This window comes from Zootermopsis nevadensis, unplaced genomic scaffold (assembly GCF_977971745.1).
Source record: "Zootermopsis nevadensis isolate Lab colony 2312 unplaced genomic scaffold, Znev_1.0 Znev_ptg000021l, whole genome shotgun sequence".
In the NCBI taxonomy this organism is placed as follows: Eukaryota; Metazoa; Arthropoda; class Insecta; order Blattodea; family Termopsidae; genus Zootermopsis; species Zootermopsis nevadensis.
The window spans coordinates 16735300-16752650 of record NW_028259153.1 but is presented as its reverse complement, the minus strand read 5'-3'; the positions used below and the strand labels follow the sequence as shown (position 1 = coordinate 16752650).

The 17351-nt window shown below is 35.9% G+C and overlaps 2 protein-coding genes across 5 annotated transcripts in view; both read left to right on the top strand.

The window, feature by feature from the left end:
- The first annotated feature begins 2849 nt into the window (after positions 1–2849).
- Positions 2850–6122, top strand: LOC110841055 (activator of basal transcription 1). 2 transcript variants are annotated; one of them, XM_022086360.1, is made up of 3 exons: positions 2850–3136; positions 3606–3783; positions 5700–6122. In XM_022086360.1, exons 1-3 carry the CDS (start codon positions 2944–2946, stop codon positions 6037–6039), a joined length of 711 nt encoding a protein of 236 aa, XP_021942052.1. In that variant the 5' UTR covers positions 2850–2943; the 3' UTR covers positions 6040–6122. The 2 variants fall into 2 exon arrangements, with proteins under 2 accessions (XP_021942052.1, XP_021942053.1); XM_022086361.2 differs by having other exon boundaries at positions 2853–3136; positions 5712–6122.
- A 1518-nt stretch (positions 6123–7640) lies between these two features.
- The window catches only part of pps (protein partner of snf), a 44761-nt gene continuing 35050 nt past the window's right edge, over positions 7641–17351 (top strand). The window contains exons 1-7 of one of the 3 annotated variants that reach the window (XM_022086364.2): positions 7641–8294; positions 8496–8626; positions 12767–12943; positions 14207–14332; positions 15623–15864; positions 16460–16777; positions 17078–17333. In XM_022086364.2, the coding sequence (XP_021942056.1) occupies positions 8506–8626; positions 12767–12943; positions 14207–14332; positions 15623–15864; positions 16460–16777; positions 17078–17333 (1240 nt within the window). In that variant the 5' untranslated portion in view covers positions 7641–8294; positions 8496–8505. Of the gene's footprint in view, positions 8627–12766; positions 12944–14206; positions 14333–15622; positions 15865–16459; positions 16778–17077; positions 17334–17351 lie in introns of all 3 variants that reach the window. The other 2 variants (XM_087352802.1, XM_022086365.2) reach the window with 2 other exon arrangements.

Genomic DNA, 17351 nt, shown 5'->3' with positions numbered 1-17351 from the left:
GTAATGATTGAGAAGTTGTCATACTATTTTTGATATAATTTCATGTGCTCAAAGCTCCAGATGTGTTCTCTCACTTCTTAATTCTTTCAAATATCAGAATCTCTATTTGATGTTGTGAAACAACACAAAGACAAAGTTGATTTGAACAGTTTCAAAATAAATTTTACTGAAGGAAGATAGCATTAGACTTTTGTACCAGTGAAGGATAAACACGTTTCTAAATATTTGCCTATCTGATAGAAGTATTAACCTTTATTGCTAGTCTGTGCATCATGGCAGACCATCCATCACAGTGACATACCACTAAATCATTAGTGTCTGTGTTACAGTTCAGAGTGCAGCCCCATATTACAGAGGTTTAAATTCTCTATTAGCATATGATAAAGGTTAATCATGAATGATAGGATGTCAAGAAAGTAATAACAGCAGCAAAAGAATCTTCTGTTAAGAAAGAAAACATAGTATATGTAAATTAATAATGTTAAAGCCCTATGTTCCTCAAGGGACAGCAGGAATTGATGATGAATAATGTTATAAGGAAGCAAATCTCCGGATATAAACCTTGGGGAGTTTCTAGGTCTAAAAAATATATACTGTTTATCGAAGTATTTATTACATAGATGTTTCTATATGAATTTTGTTTGTGCTGATGACAAAAATGAAACCGGAAAGATAAATTTCGCCAGGCAACACACTAATCAGTGAGTTATCTTGCAAATGATACTTGACAAAACTGTTATTTACAGAATATAAAATCAATCTGGTGAGTATGGACTGGATGACCAGGTTTTGACTGCGGTCAAGGTCACAGATTTTCTCTGCTACCGCATCCATGTCATTTCTGGGGTCTACCAGTGTAATTTACAGTGTCCGTGTGAAGTTAAGGTTGGTATTGAAAAAGGAGAGTTTTTAAGAGACTTGTATTGCCATGTACTTAACTTCGATATTCGTCACCGTTTTAAAAAAATCATGGTAAATGTAACCACCCACAACGAAGGTTTTTCTTTACGGAGAAATACGTACGTAAGATTAATACAAGATAAGAGGTTCACTACAGCACGTACATAAAATTATCTCATTTGTTATGTGATCACGTAGTTTACGCTACTTTTGATACGCGTTTGAGTAAATAGGTCTCTGTTCAATTATCTTAGCACTTTAGTTTTCTCTCATCTTCCAACAACCTGTCCAGTCTTCTGCGTTCTCCAGAAGTAAATGGATCTGGAATTAAGTGAGGTTTTTGGAGTCGGAAACCTTCGCTAAATATACGATGTATTTTAACGCCATCCAGAGCTCTGAACTGCATCAATTCCATATTGCCAAGTTCTTTCAGGTACAATCTTCTTATCAGCTTTCTTACTTCCACGTAACGCTGTCGACAAACCACTGGACTGGAAATCAAGAGGTTCGATTCTTAGTTCAGGCGTAGGATATTCTGACTAAAGCTTTCGTGATTTTTCACAGTACTTCGAGTCAAGTTGGATAAATGCTCAATCCATTTATTTCCACTTTCCAATTCATCATTCACAATCATCCTTCCATTCGATGCTGTAAAACCTTTGAAGTTGAGAGAGCGTCATTGAATAACTTAATAAGAATTATGATAGTATTGTGCTTACTATGGCAGTGTTATTTGAGTGTAACTGGGATGTATGGCGGCATCACTGCTGACCAATTCTGGAAAATCGTTCTCTAACTGACACTTCCAACGTTGTTTGTTTTCTGCTTTTGGTAACAGGGTGGCTGAACCAGCAGTCTCCATCTTCGTTGTTTTTAAAACGTGGTGTGTGAGTCGCACTTTTTTCACAACTTTAATTCTGAGTCTCAAAATCATATACCATTGGTATGAAGAAGACAGTAGTAAATACTTTTGTTGCTATGGTAACGTATTTGAAAGGCGATCAATGTACCGGCATTTCTGTTTTTGTTTTTAAGATACATAGTCACCCAAAAATGGATTTCTTTTGCGACTTCTTGACTGTCGTGTAAAAATCGATACACTAGCGGGCGTCCTTTGGTTTGTCTTTCGCAAAAGTTGCAGAAATGAAGAAGTGCAGAACTAGTCGAATCCGTCTATCTAGCAATTCACTTTTTGGTTCGATAACTGCTGAGAGTAAAATCGCCCAATTTAGATTTTAAACGAACCTATTATATGAAGGTATATATGCATTTTATTTTCCGCAGGTTTGGGCTAATTCTATCTGAGAGAAAAATTTCAAACAAGAGATAGGGAATACTGACGTATACATTGTTCTCAATAAGTTGTGTTTTCCCTTATGCCATGTGTATGAGTTCTTAAATAATCTACCTCGTGCTTGAAGCATAAATGGTGCGAGGGTGCTTTTTTATTGCATAAGACATACAAGCTGCTGATGATCAGAATAAATATATTTAAGTAAAAATATGTACATTGACAACATGTGTATTGTTTTATTTATTTTAAAATTGTATGAGGTAATATAAAATTAAAACGAATTAGAAAATATAATTTGCTGGTTGAAAGTAGGTTTTCAAGAAATCAGTTAATTAGTTATTGTTATAAAAGACAGTTACGATTCCGTACATTAGGACTTGGGTTATTTTGTTTTGAATTTAACATTAAAGTTGCTGTCGGATGAGTGGTGGAATGTCATTGGTATCTGGAGGTAATTGTAGTACTTGCACGTTGGTTTCAGTGATGAAATTGATTAGTATTCATGTAGAGGTATAGGCTGTGCACAGATGAGTAATTTTAAGCATTATATTGGTACTGTCCATAGATGGTCTATCCACAGATAATACCAACTTAAAACTGTGTAAACCTCAGTCTACCAACATTACGTAAATTAACTAACACATTTTATTGTCTGTGTGAATCTCAGTTTACCAACATTACGTAAGTAAACCATGTTACAGTGTCTCTAATGTAGATGGGATTATATTTAATGCTTGGAAGTGATTATAATGTGTGAAAGTGACAATGAGGTTCAAGTTATGGAACATAAACTTATCACCGATGTTACTACACACAAGAAAAGGAAATGTGGAATACTATATATCTCTACGTTGCCTCCACATATGAATGTAACGAAAGTACGAGAAATTTTTAGTCTGTATGGTGATATTGGTCGCATATTTCTTCAGCCAGCAGAAACAGGTGAAGATTCCAATAATTATACATAGTTTTTATTGATAGTGTGGTTTAATACAAACAAAAGTTTTGAAAATGTAAGCAGTAGATTTAGACATAGCACCTTCAAATAGACAAGGATCACCATTCAAATTCTTACCTACAAACAATTCATCATGCTCTTTGTATTCTATTTAATTATGGATATAAAATCTATGTAGTAGGAAGTGTCATTACACAAATTAATCAGTCTTTATACATTTAGTAGATGGGAAAATTGTAGTCATTAAAGCAATGAATATTTTACATTTATTTTGTTCATAAGTTATGTAGTGTATGAGAGAATGTTTATCAGGGATTAAATTGTACTTCATGAATATATATACATGATTGCATATAATTTTTTTATGATAAACTATACTTTTCAAGCCTTTGAAACCATTTCCAACAAACCTGAACAATCAGTGATGTATTAAATACACAATACTTTTGACAGGTCAAGAAGGAAAGAAGAAGAAAAGAAAGCCAGCAAAACATTTTACTGAAGGCTGGGTAGAATTCCAAAGTAAGCGAATAGCCAAACAGGTGGCACTTCAGTTGAACAATACTCGAATTGGTGAGAGGAAGAAGAGTAAATTTTATGATTACCTTTGGAATATTAAGTACTTACCTCGGTAAGCAGACAATTTGGCTCTTTATTCTATTCAAACCCCTTTCTTGTTTAAGTACAAATTAGTTTAATTTTCATTATAGGTTCATTATATTACAATATATTTTTATTATTAATGTATTGAATTAAGATTTTCATTGCAAACCCATTGTAATAATTTTTTGTCCTCGTGCAATAATATATCCCTGCTACAGAAAATAAATGCAACAATGGGAGATAATGTTCAAGAACCAGCCTATTAAGGAAGATGGCTGTCTCTTGGGTTATTGTGCCATTTAGTCTGGTAGAAGTATACCAACGTTTCAGAGGGCTTGCTGCCTCCATTGTCAGTGTTGATGAGTAAAACCTTAAATCCTAACCAGCCTATTATCTTTGCATTCTTATGTTAGGCATTGAAAGTATCGTTGTAGGGGTGTTGTGTGATATTGTGCTTAGCTTGTTTGTGATAGTAGAACCATAAATGGAAAAATATATTTTTTTCTGCCAAACACTAATCACTTGACTGGTGAATGGGAGAAAAATAAGTGCACCTTGTAAGAGATATTTTTATGTCTTGCCATGGTGAAACTTGTCTGCGAAAGACCAGGTCTTACACAGTATAATGCATGCTAAATGCAGCAGTGTGGCCCTTGTGAACTCGACAGTCACTGTAAAATTTGTTATGTTGGTTCATGAGAAATATGCACATATTTTTTTGTGGGACTATTGTGGCACCAGAAACTTCACTGTGTTATGAAGTGCTTCCCAGTAAGTTTATAAATAGTGCTTGCAAAATAGTTATAACAGTGCCTGACAGTGGAATGAGCTAAGATAAAGGGAAATATATCCTTTTGTCCAAGCACCATGTCATGGAGATGTATGTGGGGTGAATTAAGGTTGTATACAGTTGTTGCTGGATGGAGCTGAGTGATTAGCTTTACACACTGATGAAAGAAACCCTTTAGCTTCTGGATAGGTCCCCATTGAATGTGATTGGATGTGCCTCAGAGCCATCCTAAATGCAGTGACAACCCCCCCCCCCCCCCAGGAACACATTTGAGTTACCATATACTTTGCTATGAAATTTGTTTATTTTGTACAACTTTTGTGCCTCTGCAATACATTTTGATAGTTCTGTGTATTAATTATGCTAATGTCAAAGCAGCATTTACTGTTTCTTATGGTATTTATATACGTCAGTATCAGCCTGTGTCTCACCAAGCTGGTGTAGTGGTAACATCTAAGACTGTGGGAATTACAAGGTTTGAGTCTTGTTGGTTTACCAATTATTCACACTGAGGGCTCTATAGTTTCCCTCTATCTCTCCAGACAGATATTTGGATAGTACCATAGACCATGACCCATCTTTCAAAATTCTAACATATTCACCGTTCATGATCATGATCATCTGTAATTGAACTAGCTGCTTAAAGAACCTGAATATAAATCATTCATGTCTTCATAAAATAGGTTATTGTAAGAAGGAATGCTCTAGGCTTATTTTCAGGAGTTATTCATTTCAGAACTCATGTGGGTTTTTGCTGTATTTACAGGATTTTCATGATATTTTTCTCCCTCTGCAGATGGATTTTGAGGTAGTGCTGTGGACTGGACCACAACTATCTCCTTCAAAATTCTTACATATACATTATTTGTGATCACCTCATTCCATTTAATGTTACACAACTCCTGCAACTGAAACAGCATAATCCAGTATCTAATGACTTGGTCATTCTACCTGTCTTCAAGGTCACCCAACTCTTGGTGCACTGTATGGATACCAGCATACCATTAATATAAATGCTTTTCAGATATAGTGTTTTGGCACATTTTGTGCAGCTGAGTAAAGTATATTACGAAATGCCACTAGGAAAGGATCCACATCAGTTGAGGTAGGAAAATTACAAGACCACAAAATCATATAAATGCTCTTAATCTCAGTTTCTATTACAGGTTTAAATGGGTCCATCTGAATGAGAGACTTGCATATGAACGAGCAGTTCACCAGCAGCGCCTTCGTACTGAGATATCCCAAGCTAAAAGAGAAGCCAACTTCATTTCACATAATACAGAAAAAAGTGAAAAACTTCGTAAGAGAAGAGATAAGTTTCAAGACCTAGAACGCGAATCAAAAATAAACAGCTTTTTGACTCAGTATCATCAAAGAAAAACCGACAAAGAAATATATCATGATAAAGAACAAAAATCTGAGATTATGTTGGGCAGTGGAGTGGAAGATAGAAGTCAGTTCTTAAAAAATTTGTTTGGAAGTGATATGTAACAGTTTACACCTGATCATGTAACATATTTCATACACATTGTTAACCCCTAAAAGGATTAAACCATTTGATTTTGTATACTTTATATATATTCTTAAATTACTTTATCATCATAACCAATATTCAAATGAATTCATATTTTACTATTAGTACAGTAAAACCTCTAACTTGGACACTTGTGGTTCCATGATAATGTGTCCAGGATAGAGGGAAAGGGGAAAATTATCCTTTCAAATTGTGGTATAATGACAATGTGGTAATTGTAAAGTATTATGGAGCTCTTCCCAAAAAGGAAATTATTGATAAGAAAAATCAAAAGGGTAAATTAAATTTTTACAAATTTTGTTTTCACTAAATTAAACTTGCATGGATAAGTTCAAAGGGAAGGGCAGCAATACTTTACGTTTTCCGACAATGTAATCTATTTACTTACGTAATTTAATTACTGTAGGCTTGCTTGAATTAAGAATTAATGACAATAATAATAATCTTTTTGAAACCCACTCTTATGGTTGCACATTTCACCCCAGCCACAATGAAATTTTAAATGTTCAGAATATATTTTTTTTAATTGTACTTAACAGCATGCATGCACCTGTCCAACTTACAACAAAAGGGGTGACCAAGATATAGAGTATTGTGATTATGTAAAATTATAGGATATTTGCCAGTTCCAATTAAAAGTGTCCAGGATATAGGGGTGTCCAACTTGAGGGGTTTTACTGTATATTTCAGGAAGATTGTTTAATCAGATTTAAATGTAGGTTTATTGATTTAAACTAATTGTTCAGGCAATTAAAGGTATTAATGCAATTATGGAAGTAGTAATTTTCTGACGATATTAGTAAGTTCAACAAAGAGTTTATGATTAAACGTAGGTATCGAAAAGGAGACGACGAAAATTTAACTACGCAGCGCATGACGTCATCTCATGGCTACCGTAGGGTATAGGTGGAAATTTGGTGAATTTCGATCAGACGAGTAATTTTTATAATACATTTTGATTTGATATTAATGAATGTTTATAGGCCAACTGAAGCCTATTTATGGACTTGTGTTGAATGTTGGTTCAAATAAACTCAAACATCAGTTCATGTAAATTTTTTCGCACGTTTATGCGATAAACTCATAAAGTATGAAAACTGTTTAGTGTTCATTAAAATTGTTCGATCTAAACGGATTAAATTTTTTGATAATACTTTGCAGAATACTCCAGTTGTAAATGTAACTTAAATAGGCGTATCTAGTCTCGGGTTGATTCATGAGTACGATGATGTCAACACGCTGTACGTCACATTTGCGGTACATTTACTTCCCTCTTCACCTCGGTCTAAATTAATATGAAGGTGTTTTGGTAGCAACGATAACGTAACATTTCCCAGAATATTTAGCCACGAATCATCAATGAGAATTGGAATACCAAAGGCAAGTGCCACGTCAAAGGCTACAGAAAAATAACCGGGAAGTGCCGACACCGCGTTTTCATTGGTACCCACCAACCACATGTAACCACGCAGAGGTGACGTTTTTAGTGTCTACCTCTGGTGTGCTCGTTGAAACTATGACCGACTTTTAACTGTGATGGCTCCTAAATAGTTCCCTTGAGGCGTGCCGGAACAAAAGACGTTTATTGTTTTAAAATGAATTCAAATTACGTGGTTGAAATTTTTAAGTTTGTAGGACCATGAAAGAGTTTGTAATTTAATAGGCACGTTTCAGCGATTTGGTCGTGCTATGATCAGCAATGTCATAATCTATTTTATAAAATATGGAACGTCATACCAAACGTGTGTTTCTGTTTATGTATATAATACTTAAAAAACTTACAGAATATAACAACATTAGAAATTATGGTAAACGAAGAAAATATAATTTGAAACACGACGTGCAATTACGGGTAGCAATTTCTGTAGGTGCCAGGTGCATGATGGGACTGTGCAAACCACATGAGTGGGGGTAAAATGTTGTTAATGATAGAATGTAGTAGTACATTTTCTACCCTCTTTGGATGAAAGCTAACGATAATTAAGCATTAATCTTCTTATTCGTGTTTCTTATGTATTGAAGAACAGAATAAGACATTTGTTTAAATATGCGTTGTGCTGATGTGCGTTAAATTGAACCCAATTCATTCAAGGTTCTTGGCTCGTTGCGTTTGTTGCGGTAAAATTCAATATGGCTGATCATTGTGTTTGGTGGAGTGAAGTGTTAATTTAAAAACTTTTCTTCGGTTTAAATGTCATCTGTAATTGAATGAGTGAGTAAACAGAGTGAATATTTATTATTGTAATTGACGAGAGCATGGTTTTAGTGCAAGTTTAGTCTTGAGTTTTCAATTATCCGAGTACAGTCATGTGCAAAACTTCACGTTCAACGCTAACTCTCGAATTTAACTTTCTTTTAGTGCGTTATTCCACGTGTATTTGAATTCGAAACAGTTGTTTCGTTATTATTTTAGTTGCTTCATCATGTCTAGCACATTTGTGGCTGATACTACAGATGACCACAAATCGGACAATACACTCATCATAATTGTAAACAATGATGGGACCGTATCTGTTGATCAGGAAACACTTCAAAATCTTATAGGTAAGTGTGTTTACATTGTAATTTCATATATGTATATTCATTAATATGACATATTATCCAACACAGAGATGTGGTATCCGCTTTCTGTTGGACATAATGAAAGAAGATAATGACGGTGTGCATTGTAAGTTTGTGAAACGGAAAAATGTACGCTGGACGGAAGAAATGGTTTCGGTGACCCATGAGTTTAGTTTAGGTTAGATTATGTTGTTCATATGACTACAGATTGCTACATTTTTATCTCGTCTACCATTATCTTGCCACATTTTGTCTCTTCTGCCCTGTTTTTTCTTCCTGGCCCTTTTAACATCTCAGTTCACAACACATTTGTTTTGTATCTATGGGACTGAGATCTTGTTATTCACTTTTCTCTTTGTGTATGATCCCTGTATGATGTTACCAGTATCAACAAGAGATGTAAATTTTTTGTGGGCCCAATTGTAAAAAAGTGAACTTATAGCTGTGGTTAATGCTGTATTTTCTTGATTTTTCATAACTGTATGAGCTTTGAAAGCAAGGCATTAGCTGCAGTCACTTCAAGCCGGTCATGCCTTACACGCCATCAAATGACCAAAGCTACCAAGTAACTATTTGCCTGATGTGGGTTACTTATATCAACCTTATGATTGATTATTTGTGCATGAGCCTACAGTGCTAATTCAAGAGCTGTATTTCACTTGTTTGTTACATTATGAGCATACATTACATTACCCAACTATAACATTGAAAAGCACAAGATTAGTAGGACTAGAAATTTGTGCAGTAGGAAAGTAAGTTTTATGAGTTATACATGGAACTTCTTATTTGCTGTATTGTATTATAGTGCATGGTATAGGAGGTTACCATTATTTGAGTCTTAATTATCCATGGCCCTGCATATATGGTGTCAAATTATTGAACTGTTCTTAAAAATTTGCTACACTTCCAATGATCACATCAGTGGACCACAAATTTCCCAATATAAAATAGTTTCTGTCTTACAGTTATCTGCTATTTTCTCCCAGTTTCTTGCTCCCACTGGGCTACAAAGCAGTTTTGCAGGAAAAATTGTAGGCTGGAACCCAGACAACTGTAAGCTTGTTCTGTGCAAAATACAAACCAATCACGGCATAATCTTGAAGATGTGATTGATGATTCAAGTTATTTATGTAAAAAATGTATATTTTAATATCATCATTAGTTCAAAATGGGCGTAGGAGTTGTATTATGGGTTGTTGGAAAATGATTCTTTGTTAAACATCATGGGCAGAATGCTACCTTTTGCAATCAAAGACCCATGAACAGTAAGTACCCTTGGATAAAGTGAAGCTTTTGCGACGACTGAAGTTGATGAAAGACTCTTAAGTTACAAGCAGTGTCAGGTGGCTGAATGGTGAATAAACCATATCTTCTGCCATTTCAAGAACAATTTCTGCTCTTATCCTCAGGGCTGCTGGGTAACAAATCTGATTCTTTGTTGCACACTCGTTGATGGGAAACTGGTGGTGGACGGCAGGTAGTAATGCAGAAAATATGGTTTATTCACCATTCACCCACCTGACATGGCTTGTAACCCTAGAGTCTTTCATCAATACCCTTGGATGTTCTGCTCCTCATTAACCCCTATTTATTTACATCATTTCATATGGATGGAAATTCTCCACTTAAAGGGTACTCGTGGCATTTTTCCAGCCTTGTTTACAACAGATAATGAGGATCTTCTGTGCATTTGGTGGTAGTGCTTCATATATACTATATATTACAGGAGATCAAGATTAGTTGTTGTGCATAATGTCATGGATTTTCTGGGTTGTAAGACCCCCCCCCCCCCCCCCCCCTTTGTGTAGAAATAACAGTGTGGGTAGAAGTTACACTAGATATGTATAGCACAAATGAGGCATTTATGTATAAGAATACATTTAAATTTGTTCTTTGTTTTCAGTCAGTTTTATTTGATATCTGTCTTGTATTGAAATGGTAGGAAGATATCTATACTGTCCACAGATGACAAGAAAAACCCTGCTGGGGGAAGTCGTTTCTGGTGCGGTGCGGGGGGAATGTTACTTATCAGCTGGACTAGAGGGCTGCTATTGGTGGGAAGTGTGATACGTCAGAGTTTTACGCTACTACACACAGACTGAAAACATCAAGCAGTTAAGAGTAGTGTATAGTGAGCGCACCTCTAATGTGTTCTGCGGGTGTTGCGATAATATTCTAGATTAAATCACTGTGCCGCTGTGAGGTAATCTTAAAGCTGTACCCATTTGAACACATGAAAGCCTGTCGTCTGTTGTTCGTTCACTGGTTGTGGAACGAATGCTTTTAGGATGGGTCGTAACTCACCGCGAAATCTTGCACATGCGCGTATATCGAATTCCTAGCAGGGATTTTCTCCTGATCTGTGAACTGTATGTAACCCCCATAAGTATTTTTTTAGCTCAAATTTAATTTTATCAAAATATAAAATATGGTTTAACATACAAATTTAAGGAATGTGTGTTTATGTGGGTGGGGAAGCATGTGTGAATAGCAGTATTTGGTCAACCCCTGCTTGTATTTTGATTTTTCAGCAGAAACATTAATTCAGTTTTAAGTTGCCGAATCAATTTTTATATCAGATTGCAGCCAATATTATATCAAATGGTATTTGAGTTTCACCTTGGAAGCTATTTCACTGTGCATGTTCCAATTTTTTTAAATTTTTGTATAGGTGTATGGATTACGGATTACTGAATTCTTGGACTTTGTCCATCATCTGGTATTCAAAATAACACTCCATTTTGGAAACTGGACCTATTTCTGTAGAAAGGTGAAGAGGGAAGAAACACCTACACAGTTGGGTCCTTTAGTCACTGGACAGAAACATCCAGTGTTCTTCTGAATACCAGATGGTGGACAGAGTTCAAGAATTCAGTAATCCCAGGTGTATGTAATACACCATAATCAGAACCCTTTAAAATTGAGGTGTGTGCATGTTCATGTTTAATAATGCCCACATCTATGAAAAACAAGTTCTACTTTAGCTAAGTGACTGTTAGCTTGCCAGGAACACTACTTCATCAAATAAGTTGGCTTGACATGATAGCTGTGAATTCTGATCAGTGTTTAGCCATTTTAGTAAGCAATCATGTCTGGTTTTGCAGTGGGAAAGATAACTTGTAAATATTATGTGTAACTCAGGAGAGCATATTTGTGCAGAGTTGATTGCTGATACTGGCCAGTTGCAACAAAGCAGCTCATATGCTGTTGTAATGGTAGATGCTTTCTGAGAGGTTACAGCTTAATCAGTAGATTAATTTTAATTTTAATAACATTACATTTTTACAACCATTTGTACTTGTACTTCCAAAGTGGTGCGTAGACAGATGTGTTTTGCCAGGGTTGGGCCACATTAGGGTTGTCACATGAATGAGATATCTGTCTTTTAAAGCCATGTGTTCATCTGTTTGAAGTAGGGTTGGTGACAGCAACATCACTGGACTGTCAGTGAAGAGAATCAGATGCTGAATTTCAAGTATCTGCTGGCCACAATATGTGATTTTATTTTGTACAAAACTGAAATTTTTGTGACACCTTTACTTCACATTATGAGCCATGATTACTCTGTCAGAAAAGAAACATACTGTGGGCTTGTTAACTAGGTTTTAATACCTGGTTGTCGAGAGATTTTTCTTCCTCTTGCAATGTATAGACTGATTCTGGGATCTACCCTCTTTCATATCTAGTGGGCATTGAAGGCTCTTTCTCTAGGTATTAACTGTGTGGAGTGTGAAGTTGACTGCTCTTCTCAGTCCATTGCTGGGGTGAGGTTAATAATTGTGGAGTTACACTTTCAGTCATGCTTGTATGCCATTTAGTTTTTGGATAGGATGTTTGTTCTTCTCATAATATGGTCTAAACATTACTGGGAGACTTCATTCAGACTAGGTAGCACTTGAACTTTGTTTTTACATTGTATTTTGGGCCTTGCTTTATTTAAGCATTGATATTTTGAATTGTTATTGTCTTTGTGTTTGTGTCAATGAGTTTTAGTCAGAAATATGTTATATTTGAATTATAAGGAGAAATGTACCACAGTTTTATCAGAAGTTATGGCAAGAGGTTTTATAGATATAAGTGATGTTTATTGTTTTATGTTGTTTATAATTATTTTTGTTGTAGCAAATCAACAAAACACAGCAGTGAGTGTTGTGCGAGTGGGGGCTTCTACACAGAGTGATGATAACAGTCAGGATTCAAATGGAACATGTGATAGTCAAAGTGATGGAAATCCACATGTCAACCTCACAGTTGAGGGTTTCTACCCTCCATCTACAGCTCAGACAAGTACCTCAGAAGGTAAGTAGTGGAGAAGAATATTGATATATTTATCAAGTGTAAATACAAGGTATGAACAAGTATCAAGAAGTATTGAGACTGAATTTATGTCTTAAATAAGTAACACAGACACTACTATTTTGAAATATCTGAATTTAGTATGGAATTTTACAGCTGGTGCCATTGCTTTGGTTATTCCCGGTAAGCATGTCAAATTAGAGTATTTTTGTCATGTTTTGATATAATGATGTCTGAGATAGTAGAATAATGTGTATGCATATTGCAAGAAGTTTGGAAAGATGGTTACAGACTTATCAGTTCATGTAAATAGCATTCAGAAATGCAGTAATGAGCAGAGTGTCCAATTTTGGTCATTTGTTTTAAAGTGGGTTGAGATGAATGTCCTTGACTCTTGCTATTAACAAATGCAGGAATGCCTTGTGTGCTTGGAATTGTGGTCACAGAAAATTTACAGTGAATGTTATCTTTTACTTCGTAATAAAGTCACACCTCACAATTTGTGCAGAAGTACACACTGTTTAACAGTATATTGAACTATTTCATTCACAGTGATATCCAGTACTTAACATAATATTTGACCTCACTGCAGCCTTATTGCACTCAGTTATAATTACTACTAAACACACTCTTCAACACTACTATAGTCTTATAAATTAAAAGGTGAAATCAAAACTGAATGTCTACTTATCTGAACAGTTTCATCAACATTTATTTATAAGATTTGGCCTGAGTTATTCTAAGCTCTTATCTGGATGAATTGGTAGTGTTCAGCCAAAGGTAGGCTGTTATAGGTTTGTAGTCAGGAAATGACAGAAGTACGTAACTTAGCATGAAGACACATTGTGATAGTGATGGTTTTTAAACTACAGGCATTTTTAACATTGTATTAAAATGTTTTGATTTTGCTTGCAGTGAAATTAGGTGATTTTAGGGTACAGTTGCTTTTGTTTTTGGCTGATGCCTAAAACTGTCAAAAAATTATTCCTACTTTTCATATATTTATTTGTTGCAGCAGTTTTAAACTTGGTAAAATGGCCCTATGTTTTTATCATGCATATTTCTGTAATGTGATGAAACAGTAGAGTTTACTTTCAAAGCTTTTATTTCTGTGTCCTTTCTTTATTTTATTTCTGTTTCTTCTGTCTTATTTATTTGTTTTAAATTTTCTTTCTTACAAACCGGAATGTCTTAATTGCGCAGGATTCAGACATTCAGTTTGCTTTCTTATCTTTGAAAGGGAACCTTAAAGAGCATTTATCTTAGGGCCTAGTGAGACTTTGGTTGATCCCTTCCTGGAAATGGATCCTGAACAGCTGGAGAGGCTGGAGACAGCTTTGCAGTCTGAGCAGGCCAAGCAGATTCTTGGTGAAAATGTTACAGCCATGCTAGGTAAGGGTGAGTTATGTCTCGGTCTTATTTCCCTATTAAAATATAACAGAGGCATGAACTGGGTAATTGATGGCAGATGACTATCATTATAACTATGCCATGTTTTATGCGATACTTTTGTTTGTGGAAAAAAGCTGTGTAATGTGAAAACATGGATCAGAGATGTTAATGAAAGATCTGTTGGACTGCATGTGTTAGTGTACTTGTAGTATTTGCATTTGGGGATAAGCTGCATCATTTGTTAAAGGCTTGCCAACATTTTTTAAATGTTGCTTTTGTCATCTTTAGGCTTATTGTCAGAAACCAATGTTATACGTTAAATTTTAGTTGCACAAATTTTATGTTAAGTTCCATAGGATGCTGTGGATGTGCACAAGCCTCTGTGTGGAAAGCTAGGAGTTGTGACCTCAGAAATGAGTCAGAATGAGCTGTATATCTGTAGGGTGCAGTTTGTAAATGGAGAATGACCATAAAATTAAAAATACACACTATAGTGACTGGCTAGGACTGGATGACTGGGTTTCATCCCCGATTGGGGCAGAAGATTATTTCCTCTAGCCTCTACAACTAGACTGGCTCTGGGGCCCACCCAGCCTCATATCCAATGGGTACTACTGTCCTTTCTTGGGGGTAATAGTTCAGCAGGGGCATGACACTGACCACTCACCCCCATCTAGTGCCAAGGTTAAGAATGAGTAGGCGCTATACCTCCTCTTCCTCCAAGCACATACATCACATATATTGGGACAGCTTTACTTTACTTTAATTTAATTATATACATGAAAATCCATAAACCAAAAATGCTTTTATCAGGACATACTTGAATGCTCCAACATTTAAGTACTTCAGCAGTGTTTCAATGGAATCTCTTACCAGGCTTACTGTATGAAACATTAAAAGTATACAGGCTTGTTCCTTAAATGTGTTGTTTAATTGTAGCTTCAAATTATAGTTTTCTAAATCACTGATTTTTTTTATAACAGTAGGTAGTTTGACTGTCTGCTGTCACATAAGTAGGCAGATCAGGAGGTGCAAACAAGGATTAATAATTTAAAAGAAGCTGGTTCATGTTATTTCAGCTGTAGTGAACTTTACCCTAGACTGCTGGTTCCTCACAAGTGTAAGATACTAGTTTTGATTTATCAATAATTGACAGGCTTGCCAAAAGGAAGAAAGTGTGTTAGAAAAGTGAATAGAATTATGGATTTAGTTTAGAAAAATATTAATGCATTCTGAGAGGTTTTTTTATAATTGTGTATGATTACTGATCATTCTTTTTGTGGTTGTCAGACATGCTGAGTGTGGAAGAAGAGACAGCTCAATTGACTGATTCAATTCGCATGGATCATTGTTATACCAATCTGTCACCATCGTCTGCACCAACAACTTCATCCACACCAAACCATCAGTATGGACCTGTTGGTAGTAGTGATACAGATACAAGTGACAACAGCTTTGAACAGGAACCTGTTCGCCAACCTGTCGTCATGTCATCTGTAACCATGCACCAGCCAGCACGTGCTAGAGGCCGAGTGAGTTTTCAGTATTCTCATTATGGGGCCTGCAGTTTTAAGAGCACATGAAATTTGTCTCTAAAATGATACTTCGCACTACATAATTTTTTCCTGAATGATTTTATTTTCATGTGTTCTTTGCATGATATATATGCAGACCATACTGAAAGTCATAAGCACATTGCATTACATACATTTTTTGCCAAATACAGTAGACAATAGAATAAAAGACAAGCAGCAATATTCATTCTTTTCTGTATCAGTAGAGGTCTCTCACATGTGCATCATTAGTCTTTTCCCAACGACTGTGACAAAATGTGGCATTATTTTGTATGTGTGCAGTGATTGAACTGTGAAGGTGAGCATACATCTATAATCATTGCTGAACTTGTTTTTCTGGGTCATTGTTCTTCACTATGAGATCTCACATCATCTATAGGCAACTTCATTCTGTGTATTCATAAAGGTGCCTGCATTGGCTCAAATATTGCTCGGTGGATGAAACACATTGGTTCTATACCATTGTTTTAACCATTATATTTTGTTACTTACTACAGCATAAATTTTTATTCTGATTTTATTAGTATCATGTGTTTTCACTACATTGCTATAGGGACGAGGACCAGGTCGTCCAAGGAAAGATGTAAGTGCTGTTCGATCCTCACAGTCATACCGAGGGTTATCAAGAGGGACTGGTCGTGGCAGTACTAGAACAACCAGGGGTGGCCAAATGGGAACTGTTGCACCTGGAATGGTCATGGTACAGCAGATCAAGTCAATAAACCCACCTTTGGCACCACCACCCTCAAGCCCCTCTTCTGCAAGTCTTGTTCCACTTATTAAGCCGTTAGTAATAACTGGCAGACATGGTCACCAGAACACTGCAGCATTAACTGGTACTACAGGTGGTCAAGTAACAGTACAAAAACAGGTATGTTTGAAAAGTAGGATTTGAGGCACATGTTGATCTCATGAAGATGGCTGTCATCTGGGTTGTACTGCTGTGTAGTGTGGTAGACTGGCACTACAACCCAGATGACATCTACCTAGGTGTGTTTGAGTTTATTTTTTTATAGTTACATATTTGAAGCCTTTTGAGTATGATTTATACTTAATGAAGTACAAAGAAAACACATTTATTCTTGATCACTGCACAGTTAAAATTTTAGTACACTTTTCTGTTATTAGCTGTGTAGCTTGAACCTCACATGATGATATTCTCAATGTCTAGGTTGTGGCTGTATCGGGTGAAAGTACTCGTTTAGTAACCCTAACAGGTGCAAAGTTGGGACAAGTCATGGCAGGAGGCCAGCAGAGATTGTTAATAGCAACTAACAGAACTTTTCCACAACAATTACAAAAGCAGAAGAGGCTTCAGACACAGAAACCAAAACAAAATCAGCAAATCCTAACAAGTGTGGGACAAGATGCTGGTGTTACAACTGGAGGTAATGAAGGAAGTCAGTTGCCAGCAGAACAGGATCTTGGTAATTATACAGAAGGAT